The sequence below is a fragment of the Xenopus tropicalis genome, chromosome 1, assembly GCF_000004195.4.
Source record: "Xenopus tropicalis strain Nigerian chromosome 1, UCB_Xtro_10.0, whole genome shotgun sequence".
NCBI classification, from domain to species: domain Eukaryota; kingdom Metazoa; phylum Chordata; class Amphibia; order Anura; family Pipidae; genus Xenopus; species Xenopus tropicalis.
The window spans coordinates 198,073,564-198,097,966 of NC_030677.2; the positions used below are offsets into that span (position 1 = coordinate 198,073,564).

The 24,403-nt window shown below is 42.8% G+C and overlaps 1 protein-coding gene and 1 long non-coding RNA gene across 4 annotated transcripts in view; one reads left to right on the forward strand and one right to left on the reverse strand.

Moving 5' to 3' along the window:
- ranbp3l (RAN binding protein 3-like) overlaps positions 1–9,222 on the reverse strand; it is a 34,334-nt gene extending 25,112 nt beyond the window's left edge. The window contains exon 1 of one of the 3 annotated variants that reach the window (XM_002938188.5): positions 8,765–9,219. In XM_002938188.5, coding sequence (XP_002938234.2) covers positions 8,765–8,963 — 199 coding nt within the window. In that variant the 5' untranslated portion in view covers positions 8,964–9,219. Of the gene's footprint in view, positions 1–8,764 lie in introns of all 3 variants that reach the window. The other 2 variants (XM_004910453.4, XM_004910452.4) reach the window with 2 other exon arrangements.
- Positions 9,223–16,562: 7,340 nt separating this feature from the next.
- Positions 16,563–23,102, forward strand: LOC105945830. The gene is made up of 2 exons (XR_001169380.2): positions 16,563–17,221; positions 22,517–23,102. It is a non-coding gene; the product is annotated as an uncharacterized LOC105945830 (long non-coding RNA).
- The last annotated feature ends 1,301 nt before the right edge of the window (positions 23,103–24,403 follow it).

Here is a 24,403-nt window from a genome sequence, read left to right on the forward strand (position 1 = left end):
GGGGCACATTTACTAACCCACGAACGGGCCGAATGCGTCAGATTGCGTTTTTTTCGTAATGATCGGTAATTTTGCGATTTTTTTCGTATCTTTTGCGATTTTTTCGTATCTTTTGCGTTTTTTTCAGCGTCTTTACGATTTTTGCGTAAAAACGCGAGTTTTTCGTAGCCATTACGAAAGTTGCGCAAAGTCGCGATTTTTTCGTAGCGTTAAAACTTGCGCGAAACGTCGCGCCTTTTAAGTTTTAACGCTACGAAAAAATCGCGACTTTGCGCAACTTTCGTAATGGGTACAAAAAACTCGCGTTTTTACGCAAAAATCGTAAAGACGCCGAAAAAATCGCAAAAAATACGAAAAAAACGCAAAATTACCGAAAAAGTCGCAAAATGTTCGTTTCCAATCGGAATTTTTCCAATTCGGATTCAAAATCGTGTCTTAGTAAATCAGCCCCTTAGAGTTCCAGGTGCTACATCCATCCTTTCAGAACAACGTACGACAAGTAAGTACATTTTTTGCCATTTTTATCTCCATTTCGTCATGATTCAGAAAGATGAAGTGAAATTGCCAGAAACACTGTTGATCCACATTTTTTGCATTATTAATCTGCAGGGCCAGTTTGGGAAACACTGCGCCAGTGTACGGCCACCTTTGGAACATATTTGTCTGGGCCAAACCACTAGTTCACTTTCTAATGAATATTTTAACAACTAAGATATCCAAGCACGGTATGAGAACCCAGCACTTTTCCTTGGCTGCGCTACTCGTTCTGGTAGGACACGTAATGGATTTGTAGAATGATTTACAATGCGGTTCCCACTGACTCATGAAATGAGATTCTCACAGGGCTTTGTGGTTTTCATTCAGGAGTTTCGTTTCACATTGCTAAACCTGCCTGTTATGCTGTATACCTCTATAACAAGGGACAGGGCTGTGCACAGGATGAGTTGCTGTACCTCAAGCAATGTACATCAACGCCTCATTCACTAAGGCAGTGCAACAGGCAAAATGGTGTCCATACAAATACTATTCACAAAGGTACTTGTGTCATTCCACACTCCTCTGTATTTGATATTTGCAATAAAATGCAGGTTGCATCTGCTTAGCTGAATAGAGTGGCAGGTTCAGTGGAGGGTGCCCGGATGCGAGGGGTGCTTGGTATTTACTTCTGCCTTGAGAAGGTGTTACCTCTACAACTGCCTTGGAGTGTTGCACCTATGCACCCAAATAAATCGTACAATGTCAGAAAAAAGTGACTCACGTAAAGCTGGAGCAGTCAGTGGTGCTCCAATAAACCACTGCGGAGGCAGGTTTGCACTTTTTTCTGTCAGTGTATACTCAGACTGGTGGCCATGGTTTTTGTCTAAGTATTTTTACAAGCTGCACATTCTATATTTTCTCTTGAAATTGTACAATGTGTCAGTTATGACCACACCAAACTTTGCTGATTCTGTGCCTGCAGATAAATGCAAACTGAGAATCAGACCCTACCCTGGCATTAGCCTTTCTCTGTGCACCCGCAGCCATTGCATTAGCCTGGGTGCAGGCACACAGAGTGGATTTTGGTGCTGTAATGCGTGTTTCGATGCAAAATTCTGCTCCGTGCGCCTGTACCCAGCCAAACACAATGGCTCCAGGTGCAGGCAAAGGGAAAGGCTGATGCCAGCATAGGTTTATATGAATCAGCCCTGTGTGGCATTAGCCTAAAGGTGGCCATACACTGTAAGATCCGCTCGTTTGGCGAGGTTGCCAAGCAAGCGTATCTTCTCCCAATATGCACCTACAGGTGGGTCTAAAAGACCAATATTAGCAGCTGAAATCGGCCCGTATATGGCCACCTTAAGACTTCAGCTGTCCTATAGACACATGGGGCACATGGGGGACAATCACCCAGGCCGGTGTCAGTACAGTGTTAGGGCGATCAGTTGTCACGACTTTTAAAAACTCGGTAGCGGCAGCTAATTGCGGCAATTTAACTGCCATAGGTCAATGGGTCAAAAGTTGCAGCGACTAATCACCCCATGTATCTTCTCCCTTAGAGCAACTTGGGGCAAAAGCAGAGGCTACGCTACTAGAAAAAACACTTTTATGTTTCTGCTTGTGTCCTGTTAAAGGTTCCAGCAAAGTATTGACAATCCATTCAGCATCACAGCTAACACTTGCTCAAGAGCAATGGGGTTCCCAGTAGAGGGAAATCACCCGATCTTTCTCCTAGCAAATAAATAACAACCAAAAGAATTGCACTCTCATTTCCCATTTGTCATGGGCCAAGAGATAAGGCTGCTCCAGTGCAATCTCATGGTGCGACAATGATGCTCCAATAGAATCGGATGTTGAGACACTATGTTATCAGCATGTCTGGACAATATGGCTTCTGTACAATCAGACATATATTGTTTGTGGTCAGAAGATGGATTAACCCTTTTGCTGGTGCAAAACCCTATAAGTTATAGTGCCAGCATTAAAGTATCATCATGCCAATGCTGTAGATTGTATGGCTCTGGCTTTTTTCCCCTGTAATCTATACCCATGCTGGGGATTTACTGGTAGCGCACAACCCCGAAATATCAAAGAGAAATGGCATGTAAAGAGTTAAGTATAAGTTTGTGAACAAGAATTGAAAGTTGCCTAAACCAGCAGTTATCTGTACAAGTAGAACTAAAATAATGTGATAAAGTGATGGGAAGGAAAGTATATTTATATTTGAAGGTCATCTCCTACACACTTTTATTTTATTCAAATAATTCTAATTTTTTTAATGATTTCCTCTTTCTCTGTAAAAATTAAACAATACCTTGTACTTGATGGGAACTAAGCTGCATGAATCCATATTGGAGGCAAATAACCATACTGGGTTTATTCAATGTCTAATTGATTTTTCAAGAGAAGGAGTCAGGGTATAATCACTTTGGGGGGGGGGGGGGGTGCCAAAATGTTAGGTTAGGCACCCCTAGTGATTGTAATCGCTTACCTGATTCCCCTGGGTGGGGAAATCTGTGCAAAGACAGAAGAAGGAAGAGGATCACTTGCATGCACGTACCCCAGGCCGGTGCAGGTTTCTGCTAACGGGAACACCGACCTGGGGTATCAGGTAAGTGATTACAATCGCTGGGGGATACCTAACATTTTGGCTGAGTGGTTGGCCAGGTTGCCTAGGGCGCCTGGTCGGCTTGGCCTGCCCCTGATGGGCACATTAATTTAAGTAGCCAGGTCAAGGGTATCATCCTCTATGCTAAGGACCCCCATGAAGAGAATATTCCATACTAGGAATTCCTGGCAAACCTGTTTATTGAATCAGCAAATAGTATGAAACTGTACAAAAGAGTAAAGGTGCCCATATAAGCAAGCAGATCTTCTTCCGATATCCCCACCTATCGGGAAAATGTAGGCTAATTCGATCGTTTGGCCCTAGGGCCAACAAGCTGATGCAGTCCCCGATCTGACTGAATCTTTTAATCTGCCCGATCGATATCTAGCCAAATCAGGGCGGGTATGGCCGTCGTTTCTGCCCCTACACGGGCCGATAAGTTGGCTAATCGGTCCAAGGGACTGATATCGGCAGCTACAATTGGCCCGTGTATGGCCACCTTAAGGTATTGTATGGAAATGCAATGTGACATTATACTTGCATAGCTGTTTTTTTTCCAGGTACAACTTTGGTAGCGACAAGTGGAAATATTTGCAGTATATGCACACTCGGATGACTAATGCAACTACAATCTCCAGGAAAACTGACTTTAAAGAGAAACTCCTAATTTGGCAGCGCAAATATATCATTTTTTTTTAGGGGATCTCCACCCAAAAACTGTATTTTGCAACTTTCCAATACTCATTAAACATTTGCAATGGTTTCTAATGTATTTGTAAATGTATCTGCTATTGAATGCAGTATTCGTTTATCCCTCTGTTCTCTGAATCTGAGTCTTGAAACAATGTTATCAGGTCAGCTCTCCTGAAGGTCTGTTAGTCAGCTGGCTTCTGCTACATTGTTTCATGGGTCAGATCAACAAATCAGAGAACAGAAATGCATAGATCTGACACTTACAACAATGTAAAAGGCTGACTTCTGATACAATGCTTGAGGAACTAGAACTAGCATTGCAGAGGATTTCAATGGCTAGACAAATACTGCTTTCAGGTGTAATCACATTTACAAATAATTTTAATGCCACTGAAAATATGGAATTAATATATATTAGAATAATGCTTAGAACAGTGGATGGTGGTGGGTGGATAACTACTTTAAGATTTACTATTTGTAGTATTTTATGAGATACAGGTATAGGAACTGTTATCCAGAATTCTTGGGACCTGGGGTTTTTCAGATAAGGGGACTTTCTGTAATTTGGATCTCCATTCCCTAAAGGTGGCCATACACGCACCGATATTATCGTACGAAACCTCGTTTCGTACGATAATCGGTGCGTGTATGGCATGTCGGCGAGTCGACCGATATTGCAGGAAGCTGCCGATATCGGACGACTCGCCGATCGGACAAGTTTGAAAATTTTGATCGGGCGCCATAGAAGGCGCCTGACCAAAATTCTCCCTTCAGAGCTGAATCGGCAGAAGGAGGTAGAAATCCTATTGTTTCTACCTCCTTACCTGCCGATTCAGCCCTGAATGGTGTGTGGCGGATCTTACGATGTTTCGTGCGACCGATGGTCGTACGAAACATCGTCGGATCGCCACGTGTATGGCCACCTTTAGTCTACTAAAATTCATTAAAACATTCAATAAATGCAATAGGATTGTTTTGCCTCCAATAAGGGGTAATTATATCTTAGTTGGGATCAAGTACAGGAACTGTTTTATTATTACAGAGAAAAGGGAATCATTTAACCATTAAATAAACCCAATAGGGCTGTTCTGCCCCCAATAAGGGGTAATTATATCTTAGTTGGGATCAAGTACAGGTACTGTTTTATTATTACAGAGAAAAGGGAATCATTTATCCATTAAATAAACCCAATAGGGCTATTCTGCCCCCAATAAGGGGTAATTATATCTTAGTTGGGATCAAGTACAGGTACTGTTTTATTATTACAGAGAAAAGGGAATCATTTAACCATGAAATAAACCCAATAGGGCTGTTCTGCCCCAGTAAGGGGTAATTATATCTTAGTTGGGATCAAGTACAAGGTACTGTTTTATTATTACAGAGAAGTCAAACATTTTTAAAATTAGAATTATTTGATTAAAATGGAGTCTATGGGAGATGGCCTTCCTGTAATTCTGATCTTTCTGGATAATGGGTTTTTCACATAACAGAACCCATACCTTAGCAGTTTTACACTACTAATATCAGGCTGTTGGCTTCTTTGAGAAAGTCAGTGTAAGTTGGCAACCCTAGGGTTTAACTGACTATTCAGGAGGTGCATAGAAATTGCATAGAAAGTTAAGTTCGCCCACACTCTGACCTTTAAAGAGAGCTGTTGATATGAATGACTGGTATTAGCAGTCTAAATCTGTCTTAACCTGCTAATATTTTAGAAAACACTAAAACAGACACTATAAACAATATAAGCAAAGGTGCAGTTTATCATCTATAAATCGATCTATCCCTTATTTATAAGTAGTGCTCTATTTTTTGTCTGTGCAGAAAATGTCTTCTTTATACAATAGCAAGGATTTATATCAATGGGAGTCAACATGAATACTGTGCTATAATACACTATTAAGGGTGCAAATGCACTGGTGTCTATGGACAGTGCCTCTGCCAATTTAAAGGAACAGTAACACCAAAAAATGAAAGCGCTTTAAAGTAATAAAAATATAATGCACTGTTGCCCTGCACTGGTAAAACTGGTGTGTTTGCTACAGTAAGGGCTCTGGTACACGGGGAGATTAGTCGCCCGCGGCAAAACTCCCTGCTCGCGGGCGACTAATCTCCCCGAGTTGCCTTCCCTCTGCCATCCCACCGGCGAACATGTAAGTCGCCGGCAGGATGGCAGACGCGGCGGGGCGATTTCGGGAAATCGCCGAAAAAGCCTCGCGAGTCTTTTTCGGCGATTTGCGCGAAATCGCGCTGCCGCGTCTGCCATCCCGCCGGCGACTTACATGTTCGCCGGTGGGATGGCAGAGGGAAGGCAACTCGGGGAGATTAGTCGCCCGCGAGCAGGGAGTTTTGCCGCGGGCGACTAATCTCCCCGTGTACCAGAGCCCTAACACTACTATAATTTATATAATAAGCTGCTCTGTAGCCCCGGGGGCAGCCATTCAAGCTGGAAAAAAGGAGAAAAGGCACAGGTTACATAGCAGATAACAGATAAAACACTATTGTATTCTACAGAGCTTATCTGTTATCTGCTATGTGCCTGTGCCTTTTCTCCTTTGAATGGCTGCCTCCGTGGCTACATAGCAGCTTATTTATATAAATTATAGTAGACTTTCTGAAGTAAACACACAACTTTTACCAGTGCAGGGCAGCAGCATATTATATTTTAGTTACTTTTATACACTTTCATTTTTTGGTGTTACTGTTCCTTTAAGCAAAATGGCAGCTCCTATTACCAAGTAAAGTAGGCATGAAAGGGACGAACTGCAAAAACCAATCCGACAAAAGGAGCCAACTAATTCCAATCTATAAAAGGTATCAACCAGCTGACTTTAACAATTAATTAATAATCAGAATAACTGTAGCAATACAGCCTTATACAAGTGCCCCTATCACTTGTTAACAAGAATAGAACCTACATGAAAATATCATTGTAACTGTCACTGTGGTAAGGTCCAAGATTGGGCTGATCCACTAGGCTCACAAGCACTGCTGCTTGGGAAGCTGTGCTTGTGTTTTGTGGTGCTGGTACTTCAGCGTGCGAACAAGTGACGCCATTCCATGGTACTGTCTAAATAATGGAAAACGAACCCAAATTTGAAAACGTCATAATACACAGGAGCCATGAATATCCTGTAAATTATAACCTTATAATATATAGGTTGGTCATTTCCCTATGGGACCAAACTGTAAATTATATCCTTATAAATGGTGCTTAGTGATGTCATCAGTTATTATCGGATCATAGTGATGTAATTTGTCACATGACTCACTAAAACTTGTATATTAGAATAAATAAATTACCCCTTGTAAAATATGAGGATATCAGAAGTCACCTTGGAGTTCCAAGACCTGTATAAAAACACTCGGCCTTCAGCCTTGTGCTTTTATATGGTTGTGGAACTCCTTGGTGACTTATAAAATCCCTATATTTTACAATAGGAGGTACTTTATTCACTATATAGTTATAACTAGTGCCTAGTGATGCCATCAGTTATAATCAGTGGTTAGAAGTAACCTAGGAGTTCTATGGCCAAATAAAGACCTGAGGCCTCTTTATATGGTCATGGGCCTCCTGGGTGACTTCTCATATCCTTATATTGTACAACAGGGGAAATACATTATTCTCTATAAAAAACACATATAAGTTAGAAATAATGCTGTGTGTATAAACCTATTGTACATTTGTGCGTGGCACAATAGCCAGTGTGTGTGGAAGGATTTTCTGGTCCTTAGTGACCTGCGACCAGAGCCTGTCTGGTAGAACTGGGAAACACTGGCTGTAGCTCCAGTAAGAATGTCATGTGACATGACCAATAATAGTCCTTAGGTATTCCTCGCTAACTAGATACATTACATAGTGATACATCATTAGCAGTCATCTTTGCTATCCCATTACATTGGCAGAACTGGCTGCTTACAGGAATTCTCATAGGAGCCTGTCACTTCCTCAGTAACTTGATTGGAGTGCCACCTTCCCTAGAATAAATATACCGGCTCTCCTAACTCTATTATCTTTATTCCCTACGAGGAACTTGTGCTGCAGGCTGAACAGCAGTGACATTACTACTCTTTATCCATTTCTGTCTTCTGGTTCTGACTCTTGAAGCAATGCAGCAGAAGTCTGCTCTCCTCTAGGTTGGTTAATTGGATGGCTTCTGCTATTTTGTTGCAGGAGTCAGAACTAGCAGTGCAGAAAATAAATAAAGCCAGAATAACTTTAAAACCATGACAGTTGTTAATGAATGCATATGATAAAGTTGCTCAGAATTAAACTGTCTTTCATTTTGCAGAAAACCTGTTTCTGGATGATTCCCTTTAAAATGCAGCTTTTCTTATTAAAAAAAAAAATAGAAATAGCAGCATTCACAGTACGGTGAGAGTTATAATTCAACAAGTGCTGGAAGCTCCAGGCTGAACAGCTGATTTAGATATTACTGACAAAATGATCCTGTGGTTGCACCTCCTTCTCATAAAGAAGATACTGTATATCTGCGGGGCCCAGTGGGGGGCCCCTTTACCTCTGCATCTAGTTTTTAAGCTGTTCCAGGGACACTCCCCGGTTTTAAAAACACTGACCAACTGCAGGGTAGTATTTTAATCAGGGCTTATAATCAGTGATTATTTACCAACACTGGGCAGTGCAGTAACCCACAGCAGCCAATCAGAAATTTGCGCTCAACAATCTATTGATGGGAGAATGATGAATGCAGATCCATGATTGGTTGCTATGGGCCACAGCATTGGGGGCAACACTGCCCAGTGCTGAAAGGTGGGTGCCACTGCATTTACTCTATAACTACATCAAACACACAGATACTGACCGACACAGGAGGGCCCTGCCCAACACAGCTTACAGTCTAAAATTAAATTAAATCTTTCATATCAACTGTTTATGAGAAAGATACAAACACCAGCTACTGCAGAACTACAAATCCCACCATCCTCTGCAGCAGCTGGAATGGCATACTGTTGGTATTCCTCACTCACCTTTTGGGCTCTCCTTGAATTTCCCGCACTCCAACTGGCAAGTGGGGGCCAGCTCACTCCCCTGCTCTGCTGCTGCAACACACATGCTGGGTGCCTGGGATCCCCCCGATTTCTCTTGGTATGCGCCGCCTCTGCACAAAGGTTCTATCTCCGGGTAGAAACCATTCACTTTTAGTATAGGTGCCTGCTGGTTTCTCATACCGACAAGTTTCAGCTGCTTACTTGGAAGTCCGAACTCTCCAGCAACAACAACCGGACTATACAGGAACAAAGCGCCCCTGTCCTGTGAATCATTCCCTGGCTACAGTTTTGTCAGTTCCCCTCAACGCAACCCCCCTCAGGCTGGGCTGTGGGCTCGGCACTTGAATGAGACGTGCGCTCAGGGCTGCTAAATAGAGTTAGTGTGTATGTGACAGGGGACTGGGGAGATACACAGGGACTTGCCTGGGGCGGGGTTAGGCAAATAAAAAGGGAGTCTCTTTATATCTGCTCTGGGATAGGCCTGGGGCGGGCTTATGAAGGGCTAAAGGATGTATCCATATCTGTGTAGAGGCGGACCTGGGGCGGGGTTATGAAGGGCTAAGGATGGATCCATATCTGTGTAGAGGCGGGCCTGGGGCGGGGTTATGCGGATGAGGTGGGCGTACCAACATGAGTTGACAGACAGGGATTCTCTCAGAGGGATAGACGGAGCTGCGCTTCTCAGGTTACTCTGTGGTGCGTCACTGGCTGAACTTACTAAATCATACCAGCTTTGTATTAATGTGATAGCTCAGACGAAGGCTGGCCACTCAAATCTGCATTCTACTTGTGTACTTTAGTCTAATGATAATAATTAATGAAGATAACAAGTGGGGTCATTTATATGTGCAAAGACAGTTTAAAGTGCGATAAACCGGGCTATTGGGGCTGTTTTTGCACTTTGTATATAGCAATTATATTGGTAAATAACCCCTAACTGAATGCAGAGCTGTCAACCCCCCCACCCCCATTTTTTCGGGTGTTAAGGTGCCCATACACGGGCTGATTCTAGCTGCCGATATCGGCCCCTTAGGGCTCTGGCACACGGCACCCTCTGGCACCCTGTTCGCGGGCGACTAATCTCCCCAAAATACCATCCCACCGGCGAAAATGGCATACGCGGCGTGCCTCTAGAGGAAACTTCCGCGATTTCAGTGAAATCGCGCCGCCGCGTATGCCATCCCACCGGTGGTTTACATTCTCGCCGGTGGGATGGTATTTCGGGGAGATTAGTCACCAGCGAACTGGGAGATTTGTCGATTCGGCAGCTAATCGGCCCGTGTAGGGGCACTAACGACAGGCCTGCCCGACGGATATCTGGCCTGAAATTGGACAGATATCGATCGGGCAGGTTAAAAAATTTAGTCGGATGGGGGACCGCATTGGCCCCAGGGCCAAACGACCGAATTAGCCTGGATTCACCCGTAGGTGGGGATATCGGGAGAAGATCCACTCGCTTGGCAACATCGCCAAGCAAGCGGAACTGAAAGTGTATGGCCACCTTTACCCCAGCTCTCCCCCCAATCTCCCATCCCCCAGCAGCATTCTCCCGATTTATCCAAAATCTCCAGAAGTCCAGAGGTTAACTCCGGGCGTGCATGTACAGTAAGCATTTGGTGATGTCATTTGATGCATTTGCGTAAGCGTGGGTAGAAATTTTCGGCTTGAACGGCGATTTTGCACATGCGTGTGATGTCTTCTTGAAGTGTGTGTGACGTAAGTGATGTCACTTTCAGATATCACAAAAAAATTCAGAAAAAGTGCTGGGGCTCAACGCATTATCCCCCAGGGCATCTAAGTCTCTAGGTTGACAGCTCTACGAATGTCTCTGAATTATAGGGTCAGGGGGTATATGGGTAACTTTTAAATAGATGCTGCAGAGGGGTAAATACAGAGGAAGCAGACCCTGCAGTTGTAGGGGGGGTCAAGGATTGTAAGGGGCCCATTAAGGTATTAATTAATTAGTACTTTCAATATATCTTGGTAGAACAGGCCAACTTACCAATGTTTTGGGGGCCCTAATTTAAATTTGCCATGGGGCCAGGTAACGTCTAGTTATGCCACTGAAATGGTGCATGGGACAATTGCTGTTGTCTGCATCAAATATAGGGGGTAAAATCCCATCTGCATGTAGCTGTGTTCATGGGCGTCCACAGAAGGGGGCAAGAGGGGGCACTTGCCCCCCCCTGGAAAAGTAGCAAAAAAACAAAAACCTTACTCCGTTTCTGCACTTTCCTCTCAAGCCCGTTTTTGCTGTGCTCCGATTGGATCTTTCTTCTTGTGGATTCTCCAATCAGAGCACAGCTTCCTTGACAGACAGTAAAATTGACCAATCAGAGCACAGATGCACACAGGGATTGGGAGATTTTGCAAACTGGAAACAGAAATGAAGACTGAAAAGAACAATCTGCAGCTGTAACTTTACCTAAGAACCAACTCTCAACTTTTGCTGCAGTTTTCATCCCACAGGTACTATACACAGGTACTATACACAGGCACTATACCCAGGCACTATACACAGGTACTATACCCAGGCACTATACACAGGTACTATATACACAGGCACTATACACAGGTACTATACCCAGGTACTATACACAGGTACTATACACAGGTACTATACACAGGTACTATACCCAGGCACTATACACAGGTACTATACCCAGGCACTATACACAGGTACTATACCCAGGCACTATACACAGGCACTATACACAGGTACTATACCCAGGCACTATACACAGGCACTATACACAGGTACTATACCCAGGCACTATACACAGGCACTATACACAGGTACTATATACACAGGTACTATACACAGGCACTATACCCAGGCGCTATACACAGGCGCTATACACAGGCGCTATACCCAGGCGCTATACACAGGCGCTATACACAGGCGCTATACACAGGCACTATACACAGGTACTATACACAGGCACTATACACAGGCACTATACACAGGCACTATACACAGGCACAATACACAGGTACTATACACAGGTACTATACACAGGCACTATACACAGGCACTATACACAGGTACTATACCCAGGCGCTATACACAGGCGCTATACACAGGCGCTATACACAGGCACTATACCCAGGCACTATACACAGGTGCTATACCCAGGTGCTATACACAGGCGCTATACCCAGGCACTATACCCAGGCACTATACACAGGTACTGTACACAGGCACTGTACACAGGCACTGTACCCAGGTACTATACCCAGGTGCTATACACAGGCGCTATACACAGGCGCTATACCCAGGCGCTATACCCAGGCGCTATACCCAGGCGCTATACACAGGCGCTATACACAGGCGCTATACACAGGCGCTATACACAGGCGCTATACACAGGCGCTATACCCAGGCACTATACCCAGGCACTATACCCAGGTACTATACCCAGGCACTATACCCAGGCACTATACCCAGGCACTATACCCAGGTACTATACCCAGGTACTATACCCAGGCACTATACCCAGGCACTATACCCAGGTACTATACACAGGCACTATACACAGGTACTATACCCAGGCACTATACACAGGTACTATACACAGGCACTATACACAGGCACTATACACAGGTACTATACACAGGTACTATACACAGGCACTATACAGTTCTAAAGAATCACTAGCTGACATTAAATTGTTTTTTGCCTGACCTGACATCTATAATAATTTATAATCTATCCCCTACCCTAACACATGGAGGGTAAGTTAACTCTTTCCCTCTGAAAAAGCTCATTGTGTGTTTATATATTTGTTGTTGTTTTTTGCACTTACTATTTTTTTTTTTTTTTTTGTCATTGTTTTGTTCATTTATAGTAAGTTACAGTGGGGCCAATGTTGTGTATCAGTGCCAGTGTTATAGTGCCAGGGCCTGAATATCTGCCATCAGTACCCACTGCATCTCCCTGTATATAATGTGCTGGGTTTGTAAATACGGACTGCGTCTCACTGTATATAATGGGGAGTCAGTACCCACTGCCTTTCTTGCTATAAAACTAACATAAACACATCTAAAGGGGTGGTTCACTTTTAAGTTAACCTTTAGTATGTTATAAAATGGCCTATTCCTAGCAACTTTGCAATTGGTCTTTCTAATTAATTTTTTTGAATAATTTGCCTTTCTCTTCTGCCTCTATACAGATTTCAAATGGGGGCCAAAAAATATTGCTCTGTGAGGCTACAATTTTATTATTATTATAATTTTGTATTACTTATTTTTCTAAGTAGGCCCCTTAACTATTCATATTCCCATCTCTTGTTTAAACCACTACCTGGTTGCTAGGGTAAATAAGACCCTAGCAACCAGATAGCTGCTGAAATACCAAATGGAGAGCTGCTGAACAAAAAGCTAAATAACTGAAAAACCATTAAAAATAAAAGTGAATTGAATGCGAACTACCCCTTTAAGCTAACTGATCACAAACACAAATGTTTGCAGATCCCCTAACAGAAGTGCGCGTATGAATACTTTTACATCCTAAACATTTTAGGGTAAAAAAAAAAAAGCACCCCCACCCGCACTTTTGTACAGTATCCCTGGGAGTCAGTGGGAACGGCAAGAGGTAGTTGGGAGGTTAACTTTTTACGCCAGCAGCGAATCCACTAAGTGTCACATTAGCTGTAGGTCAGTCTGTGTATGGGCCATCTTTAGCCTCCCCTAGTATCATCCTGCAAAAAAAATATATATATTTTTATATATATATATATATATATATATATATATATATTTGTCTGTTGCAGGATGATGCTAGCTTACTTGCCCCCCCTTGGAAAATTTTCTGCGGACGCCCATGGCTGTGTTATAAGTGTTTTTTGTGTAGGGGACCCCAATTTGGACTACTTTGGTGGGGGCCCTAGACTGGGTGGTGTTGCAGTATGGCCATGGGGAAACGGACACTGCGTAGGTAAATGGCACCTGTCTCTCCTCCTGGCTTATTCTGGCTGCCATTTTAACTCTGCCTGTTTATCTCTCTCTCTCTTGTTCCATTCTACCCATTGGGGCTCTCAACCAGCAGCTCACTGACAGCAGTCCCCACACTGTGCCTGACCCCCATAGACATTGAGCCCACTTGGGCCCCATAGGTATGATTGGCCTGTGGCCAGCCCTGTGTGTGAAGAGGTTTTGTGCATTAGACTTGTCCATTTGATAAAAGTCTCTCATGTAACGCAGCCCATAATCTCTAGTTCTGGTGGCAGCACCAGATTGTATACAATCTTACAATGTACAACAATACACAGAGGGATGACAAGTATTATAATAAAAGATTAAGTGCCATGTGGTATGAGACACAGTAGGAAGGAGATCCCTGCCCCGTAGAGCTTACAGTCTAACTGGGTGGATAACATACAGGCACAAATTGAAGGGCAAAATGCATAAGGTTTGGACATCATGTTTATGCAGTTTCAGTGTTACCTGTGTTGCCATTGTCGCTCAGGCAGACTGGCCATAGCCTTCCTTATTTCTTTTTACAGACTTCCTTTCTGGATAGGACCTGGCCTAGTGCCTAAGGGGTATGGTATAATGTTATTCAAGGAAAAATATCCCCAAAATCCCCATTAATAGCAAACAGGAAAGGGCAAGATAACCAAAAACAAGGTTTACAAAACATATTTTCTGTCGTTTTCAACTAATGGTCTCTAACATACTAGGACGGATTAAGGTCCATTAGGGACAGGATGATCAGGGTTTGTCGGAAGCCCGAGGCACAATACACCTGCTGCCCGCTTACTCTGCCTGTGACCATGGAGCAGTGAGTCTGTGCACGGACCCATGTGTATTTCTGTTCTACCTGCAGTGAAACCACCAAGGCATAGCTTTTAACCACAGGTATTCATTAAGAAAGGTCAGTTCATCCCAACTGCTGATTATTTTGTCACAAGTGACCTGACGAAGGTTATTATCTCTGTGGAGGACATTTTTTAGACTTGTTATATAAGCTTTGCGTAGTTCAACAACATCTGTACATCTGTCTATTCTAAGGAATTGCCAGAATGACGGTCACAATGTAATGTTATCTGTAATTGCAATTAAGAAGTACCTGTCTGTCCCTTTCTGCAATGCTGATTCTTTTTCAGAAGTCCACCTAGCATGCTTCTCTAAAGTTGGCCATATGGGCCATACGATTAGAGTCCTTAAGACTGACTCTGCAGCTTATTTGCCTGTGTATGAGGCCCTCTGACAGGCCTGACCAATATCTTGGCAAAAGTTGGATAGATGTCGATCGGACAGGTTTGATTTTTGTTGGATCAGGGACTGAATTGGCTCTTTGATGCAGTCCTTGTTCTAAATGCAAGCCGAGAATCTGCCCCTGCGCTTGAAAAATCTGTGGCTGCTCCTGGTGCCATTGCATCGGCACACTCACTGGGGTGTTCAGGGCCCACCGGGGTTGCCACCTCAGGGTCCCCCACTTGAGGTGCAAACCTCCCAACCTGCAAGTGCGCCTCCTCCACCCTTAAGCTGGCCATACACGTACCGATAATATCGTCCGAAACCCCGTTTCGTACGATATTCGGTGCGATATCGCAGGAGGCTGCTGATATCGGTCAACTCGCCGATCGGCCAGTTTAATAGATTTTTGATCGGGCGCCACAGAAGGCGCCTGATCAAAATCTGCCTTCAGGGCTGAATCGGCAGAAGGAGGTAGAAATCCTATTGTTTCTACCTCCTTATCTGCTGTTTCAGCCCTGAACGGTTAGTGGCCGATTGTACGATCTTGTACAATCGGAAATTGCAACGTGTGTGGCCACCTTTACTCGTGGACGCTGCATTGAACGTGTCACATTCTTCAACTTGCAGTGCATTCTTAGGGTGTGAGGGTAGAAGGCTAAGTTGCTGGCAGATTTCAGGATTGGGTTGGCGGGGCCTACAAGGGCCCATTGGGTTTTTTTTCCAGTGTCCTGCTGGCCCGGCCCGGTCTGACCCTGGCTACACTAAGTGGAATTTGCTGCAAAACTGCATAAGTGAGCAGGTTTGTTCTGAATTCTGCTTAGTGTGGCTGGACCCAGCTGGCTTTTGCTACATTATTTCAAAAGTCTGAACCATCACTGGCAGAGAATAGACAAGCAAAAGACAGATGCTGCTTTCAATAGCAACTATATCTACAAATAACTTTTCATCTGACCAAATTTGAAAGTGGTGTGTATTAGAGGTTGCTTAGATTTACAATTTGTTTCACTGACCAAAATGTTATTTTGGGGTTTATATCCCCTTTAAGGGATTCTTTGAAGATTTCATTGGCATCACTGTAAAAATGTTACAGTATTAAAAGAATGTGATTGATAACTTGCCTGTCTGTAAACATGTTATATAAACAAGTTGGGTTCTGTTCATAGCAGGATGCCTTGCATTCCTCTGGGAATGGGCTGGGAATTGTTTCTACTTTATCTGATGTTTTGCTATTTGATCAGCAAACAAAGTGATACTGTACTGCCCTGTCTGACTATCTCTGTGAGCCCTCAGCTCTAGGGTAAGAACCTACAGACCGGTTCAGTCGCCCATGATAGATCTCTGCGGGCGACAAACTGCCCCAAAAAAGCTTTCCACCGGCTTTGCACAAAGCCCTTCGCATCACTTCGGTAATCCGAAGTCGCGCAAAGTTTTCTCCTGCAGGCAGTGACCCCTATTTGAAAGCTGCAAAGAGTTAGAAGAAGAAGCCAAATGATTTAAAATTATGAAAAACAAATAATGAAGAGTTGAAAAGTTGCTTAGAATTCACCTTTCTATAATATACTAAAAGTTAACTTAAAGGTGAACCACCCCTTAGGTTACTAATCTAATATCTTGTTTGTATTCGATTAGATTGATTATTTTTGCACTTGGATTGTAAGCTCTACTGACCTCCTTCCTACTGTTTTTACGAAAACATGTATGAGTATTTTTACTCCCAGTTCTTCCTGTGTGTACTGTAGTACGTTGTAAGATTAAACAGTGCTTTGTATTCTTGTAGCGCTTCATTAATAAAGTTATATATACATACATATTACAGCTGGCAGACAAAAGCCCCAAACCTCCCAGAGCCACTTCCAATTGCTTTTAATGGAAACTGCCTAAAACTGCTAGTACAGACTAGTACAGGTATTTATTGGCCTAAAAAATTAATTAATGGCCTTTATGTATATCTTATGTAACAGAAAACAAATAAGGGCAGATTTATCTAGAAAAACCAATGTGTCTTATTGGGAAAACAAGGAGAAAATGTAACATACGTAGAAGGCTGGGGTGGATAATATACTCAAGGGCATCAAACAGGTTTGTTAAGTTAATCATGTATATTAATTGGAAGAGTCCCTAATGTCTCACTTGTGAGCAGCACCAAGTGACAGAACTGGGAAGAACTAGAACCAGGAGGATGCTGCTGGTTTAATTGATGAAGATCTGAAAAACAAAATCTCTGCTGTGGGATAGGTGAGTTCAGCTATCTTTTATCTGGAATGCTTTCTGCAATGTGTCCAGGCCCGGACTGGTAATCTGTGGGTTCTGGCAAATCCAAGGCCCAGTCACTATTTATTGGGCTGGTGGGGGGCTGTTTGGGCCTTTGTGTACTTAAATGCCAGGGACTATTTTGAATCCCAGTCCAGTCCTGGATGTGTGGCTGCAAGCAAGAGTGGAACATGCCCAGCATGGCTGCTCCAAGGGGCCCCTACCATCAGTGATAACATGCAGCCTCATCCTTTTATCACTTGATAGTGTTGTTTCATCATACAATTATGGAAACAAGTTGTTTCCAAAGTTAAGGGGACCCTAAAGGTGGCCACACACACACGCCCTGAAGGCAGATTTTGATCAGACGCCTTCTATGGCGCCCGGTCAAAATCTTTTAACCTGGGCGATCGGCCTCCTGCGATATCGGTCGACTCGCCGACTTGCCATACACGAACCGAATACCGTACGAAACGGGGTTTTGTACAATATTATCGCTGCGTGTATTCCCAGCTTAAATGATTTTGATGAGGGCCCAGATGTGTCTAATTAATTGTAAGTGATCCAATACAATTTCAGGCAACACACATGGCCAAATGGCTGAGCAGTATGGTCAAAATTGCCCAAATCTAAAGCTGGGTATGAATGGCCAGCTCTACACACCTTGGGGCAATGGGTTGGGGGAAGAATATGGACTGCTACAAGTGGAGGTCAATAGTCTCTGTATGGCATGTCTCTTCCTCCCTCTGGTTTGTACATCAGAGAGAATTTAGAGAGTACAGGTATCCAGAAAACTATTATCCAGAAAGTTCAAAATTACAGGAAGGCCATCTCCCACAGACTCCATTGTAAGCAAATAATTCTAATTTTTAGAAAATATTTCCTTTTTCTCTGTAATAATAAAGCAGTAACTTGTACTTGATCCCAGCTAAGATATAATTACCCCTTATTGGGGGCAGAACAGTCCTTATTGTGCGTAAAACAATCTTATTTGGTTTAAATAATATTTAAATGATTTATTAGTAGACTTGATGACAGAAAACCCCAGGTCCCGAGCATTACTAGAAACAGAAAGGCAGATAATCTTTACAAGCAGAGGTATGGGACTTGTTATCCAGAAAGCTGGATAAGGGTTCTTTCTGTAATTTGGATCTTAGTACCTCAAGTCTAATAAAAAAATCATTAAAACTTTAAATAAATCCAATAGGATTGTTTTGCCTCCAATAAAGATTACTTGCATCTTAGTTTGATATTATTATTTACTGTTTTATTACTACAAATAAAAAGGAAATCATTTTTAAAATTTTTAATTATTTGATAAAAATTAAGTCTATGGGAAATAATTATCGCTTAATTCTGAGCTTTCTGGATAGCAGGTTTTTGGATAACGGATCCCATACCTGTACTCCTGACAGCACGATGTATTCTGCATTAGTGGGAGACGCCATACATAACCCAATACAGAACAGGGACCTAGCAGCTAAAGCCTGACATCTAGCAGAGTACTGGCACCATACAGTAATTCTACTTCTACTATCTTGTGAGTCTCTCTGATTAGACGGTTTGATTGCAGGTTGCAATGTTTTTCAGAACAGCAGGTCACAGTCTGGGTGAGAGCAGTGAGAGCAGATGTGTAGAACACTTGGGGCCTTCCTGAACCAGTCTAGTGTTGGAGCAAACCAACCAGAACTGCCTAAAAGCCAGTTCAGCACACATCTAACCTCACTAGAATCATGGTAGATCCATGGAGTTGGTAGCTTATTATCTATACTTCCAAGGGTGAGAAAGAAGCAGCGTTAGAATAACTAGAAGAATGAAGCCTAAGGCCATACAGCCATGATAACTGGTTCTAGAGAATTAGCTACACCTTCCTTATTATTGTTTATCCTGTTCTTGTGAGGCTTCATTTTATTGTCTAAACATAGAATAAAATACATTTAAATGCCCCTTGTGTACAAATTATTTGAAGTCTCGGCAGATATATTTATATAACAGTTTGCACCACTAGTGGTCTGAATAGATGTGCTTTTCTGCTCAGAAACATATGGGTTACTGTACCTCCTGCTCCTAAATGTAAGGATATTAGATGTCAGAGAAGAGCTCCATTACCATATAAAGGCACTAAGCTGGAGGCTGAGCGCTTTTATAGATCCAGGGACTCTGTACGGCTCATTTAAGAAAACAGCACTCCATGAAAAGTGCAAAATAAGGATGCAAATGTCCAATTTTTAACCCACAAAGAAACATTTTGCCCCAGAATTCCACCATCCTTGGGTGTGTCTGCTAAATTGAACACAGCTTAGATTGTCAGCTCTACTGGAGCTGCTTGTCTCTTCAACTGCAAATGTACATTGTATTACTTATTGCATTGACCCCAGTTTGTTCTATCAATCTATTGGTCTGCTGTACAGTGATGCATGCATGTCGCACTATATAGATAAAAATACATGCATACATACATGGCACAATTTGCTCACTATTCACCAATCATAGCTATTGCTTTGTTCAATAGCACAGTCATTGTGGCATGCATTTTTCTTGCATTTGTGTGTGAATATGTGAATGGTGTCATTAGGGTGTGATTTGCTGAATACAAACCAACCTCCAACACAAATCCCAGGGTTCTTTTGCATTTGTATTTTGTAGCTTGTGGGTAACTGGATGCCATTGATGAGCGCTGGCTAAACAGATTCACTCGCTACAGGAGTGTATTTGGGTGTGAGTACTTAGTAGTATTACTAGCACTGAAATATGCCCATTATTGTACATATGTTCATTAATAAAGGAAGTGAGTAAAGAGAGGAGAAACACTTGTTTGCAGTTTGGGCATTTGGATTATTGGTGGGCCCCTGGCACCCCAGGTGAGTGCCGTATCCACAAACAATAACCCCCTGAATTTTGTTAGTGTTTTCAAACAAGCACAAATCCCTAAATAATTTCCAAATCTTCTTCTACAACAGAAACTATAGAGCAGCCCCCTTACATTCTTCAATTGGTGCAGCTGGCTAACCTATGTCTAACCCACTCAAAAACAGACTACCGCTGCCAATCACAAACACTACTCTGAATCCCAGTGAAACAGGGCAGAATGTGCATGTGTGCTCTTCTCTCTACCACTAGTAGTGTAGAGAGTAACATACAACAAATCACTATAGGGGGTGAAGACACATGCAGGAGTCGGGGGGTGCCCATGGCAGGGCCACATCTATGTGAGACCGTTGCCTCAGACATCAGGGTACAGTCAGTTACTAGGGATGGCAAAAAGCTGAAAGAGCTGAATTTCCATTTTTTAAAATGAAAATTTGGCGCTGCTTAGCTCTCTCTGCCTTAGCTATGCGGCCCCCTCTGGACCCGCTCTGATGCGGCAGCAGCCCCAGGATCACCGCTGGCTGCTGGTTCTTACCAGGTCTCCTCTGTTAAACTTCCTGCGGTCACAGGGTCTGCACCCCCTATAATTCTGACAATGATGGCATCTTATATGAATATATACAAATATGCAGAGGCAAAATGTTTGTGCACATATTCAGCAATGTTATATATGTTAGTATTCAGTTTTGGGATTTGGCCAGTGCCTAGCCAAACCAAATTGTAAAGTAAAGTTCTCTTTAGCCCTTCAGTTTAGCCCTTTGGTTCAGGATTCGGACAAATCTTTTACAGAGGATTCAGTGTTCGACTGAATCCCAAAATAGTGATACTGACATGAATAAACTACTTTTTAAAATATGAATCTACATAAAAAGTTACCTGTAGGTCATGTTGATAATTTTTCACTGATAGGGCTGCTTATGTAAGTAATTGTTACTTGAAGTCCCTAAACCCGACTGTTTTGCCAACCTGACTGTCCCTTCTCAGCCTGTCAGTTATAGCTATGCTAATGGACTCCTGCTGCACAAATATGGCAGCCCCTCATAGTGTCAGTATCTCTTTAATATATAAATAGAAAAAAAAGTCAAGGGCACCACGCTCTATATCCAAAAGTAACCGTGTATATTGTGGTTCTAGCCACATGGTCTTATGTACAGTGTGGTTGTTCTTAATATCTATACAAAATCAATACACAGGGCCTGAAGCTGGATCATAGTTAATCTCCCCTCTTTCTTTGTAAGAATATATAAAAGCAGAGGTTATTATGCTACGCTGCAGGCTTCTCTCTTGCTCACATAACTGAATGATGTTCTAGGCTATCTTTACACGACCCCAGAGTAAATCCCAAGCCTTTCTTTCAGGAGCCTATCCTAGCAATACTCCTTCCATGATATGCCAATTGCACGGGTGCTGCTAATTATAAATGGCCTACAAACCTATATTTAGAGTACAGTAGAACACAGCCAGTCCAGAATACACTTCTTTTCTAAGCCACGGCTGTCTAACTCCATCCAAACATTTAACTGACAGTCTAGGTTTTCTGAATACTGAATATTCTGCCTCTGACATAAAAAAGTAATCACATTGTAGTATTTAAATAAATCCACATTGTTCTAGGATGCTGAAAACAGCTTTTTTTTTTGGAAATTCTTTTGGAAAGGACGACTCGCACGAGTCATTGGCTGTTGTTGGCATGCTGTGGATGGGCGAAGGCTGGATATCCCTGATATATATATATATATATATGGTGCATAATATACTCTTTACTGTAATTTATAAAGATGTTAGTAATCACATAGGAGTTACGTGACCCAGTAGCAGCACAAGGCTGGAGGTGACTGGGGTTCATAGTTTATTAAAATCTACAGCACTCTATACAAAGTGTACGTGTTCAAATAGCTCTCTACCTTCACTCCACATTCTCAACATCCTGCCCTTCTCTCCTCGCACTCCCTTCCCTCCAGGGGTAGATTAATTTTCCTGAGGACCCAGGGCCCTGCCCCCAACTCAGCCCCTGAACTGCCCCAGTCCCCCCAGGCAGCTGGGTAGGGCAGTGAATGCTGGTTGGGCTGACCAGTGATTTAGGGCACCGGGCAATGATGTGGGGGGGCTGTGATATAATGGACAGGCCAGTGATGCGAATAGGAGGGTTGTTGCTTAAAGGGGCAGAACTTGATGCTGATTCTGGACAATCCAAATGAAGAAGAGGTAAGGTCAGGGCTTCAGTGCATGGGCCAATTGCAGAACAAGAGGTATTATGTTAATACAGACATTGGCTGGTGTTTTACCGGCTAGGACAGTGAAATACCGGCAAGGTGGCAAGCCTACTGCTGGGCCTCCTGAAAAGTATATGCCCCAGATAAATGCCCAAATTGCCCTTATGCCCTGTTTCCCTCTGCTTTCTTCTGTCCACAGATGACAGCCCAGGTCATAACTAATAAATGGGTGTATAATGGCTTCATCAGCCATGCTCCCAGGCTGCACATGACGAGGAAGAAGAGGGTTGGAAAGAACCTGAAATTCCAACTGGGTACTCCTGCTCTGCAAAAGTCATATGTACATGGGACGGCGGGATGCAACTGCAGGTCTCAAGGAGGATGAGGCCCAGAAATAGATTTTTGCTACTGAGCCTGGCAAGGTCTTTGCACAGAGTCCTCGCCATCAAAATTGGATGATCCTTGGCCTGTTTGTAAGATGCCTGAACAAGGGCCCTGAAATACTGCAGAGGATAAATTGTTTATGTCTATCTGCAAACTATGTGCATGTTTCAAAACTCAATAGTAAATAATAAGCATATGTGGGTAACTATGTCTCCTAGGAAGAAAAATGCTCTAGTTTTATTGGCATGTTTGACATTGCTTAGATTTCTGGAACTCCGAAGAAGAAGCCTGGGGGCAAAATGAAATAACATAAATAAATAAAAAAATGAATAAAAAATAATTAACCAAATATATATTTCCCACTTATACAATGCCTGTTAAAATAAACTTTTACTAAAGAATGGGCAGTGTTATTCTATGGAAATGTGCAAGTGATGTAAGTAGATGTTACTAGGCCCCACAGCAATTTAAATTTAGGGCTGTAAAACATTGGTAAGTTGACCTATTTTATTAAGATATATTGAAATTGTTCATTAACTAGGTCCTTTTGGGGCCCTCTATTCTCCTGGGCCCCCCAGCAACCGCAGGGTCTGCTTCCTCTGTAGTTACGCCCCTGCTTATAATCTTTACAGCTGCTCTTCTTGTCTTTAGCTGGATACTTGCAAAGTTAAACGAGGGCTCAGCCTCATGGAGTGAATGTCTATTTTGTCATGAAGTCCCCAACGCCATCTTACAGCTCATATGCTAGGACAAGATTTACTAAACAGTCAGCTATAGATGGGGAGCTTAAAGGAGATGGAAAGGCAAAAACTAAGTAAGCTTTATCAGAAAGGTCTATGCAAATACAGACATAAGCACTCACAGAAAAGTCCTCTATCAAAAGAAACACAGGATTGCTTGTCTTCTTTTGTGCACACATGTTTTTCTGTATCAGACTTCCTATCTCAGAAAAATTCCTGAGGCAGAGTCTGCGAAGCTCTCTCCTCTCTCCCTTCTGCTCCCCCCTCCCATAATTCGTAAGAACTGTTATCTGACCTACCATCCTCTAGAGCTGCAGCAGAAAGCTACTGAGACCAGGATAAAATGGCAGCTGATATCCTAAACAAACGGAGGGAGCTTCTAGGGCTATTTACTCAGGTATGGTAAAGCTTTTTGCAGAATAAATATAGCGTTCTAGGTGGCACTAATATGGTCAATCTATTGGCAGTAAAATGCCAAAATGACTTTCTTCTCCTATAACCCACTGTGAAGCACCAAAAGAGGTATTAGGCGCTTACACTGGGAGAGCCCTTTCTTGTATAGGGGTCAAAAATCATATGCAAAAAAATCCAGTGGCACTCTGATAGCTGTTGCTTAGTGAAAAAAGTTTTATAGAGAGTTCTGTGTGATCCAATCATGTCCACGTGACAAGTCCAACAGTGTATCAATTAGTCCCAAATCTTTGAAGTGAAAAAATAATATACACAACTACTGTTACAAATTGCTGTCACTGAAAAAGTGAAGGTCCCTTTAATCCCTCCCTTACACTTTACATCTCACACTTGTTTGTTCACACCAGCCTTGATAAAGCGCCCAAAACATAGCCTTACCTGTATGTATATGGGCTACATAAAACTGTTTTCACTGAGCAACATCTATCAGAGTGCCATCTTTTTGCATACCATTTACTAAACAGTCTTTACCTGTGTGTACATAGCAAGTG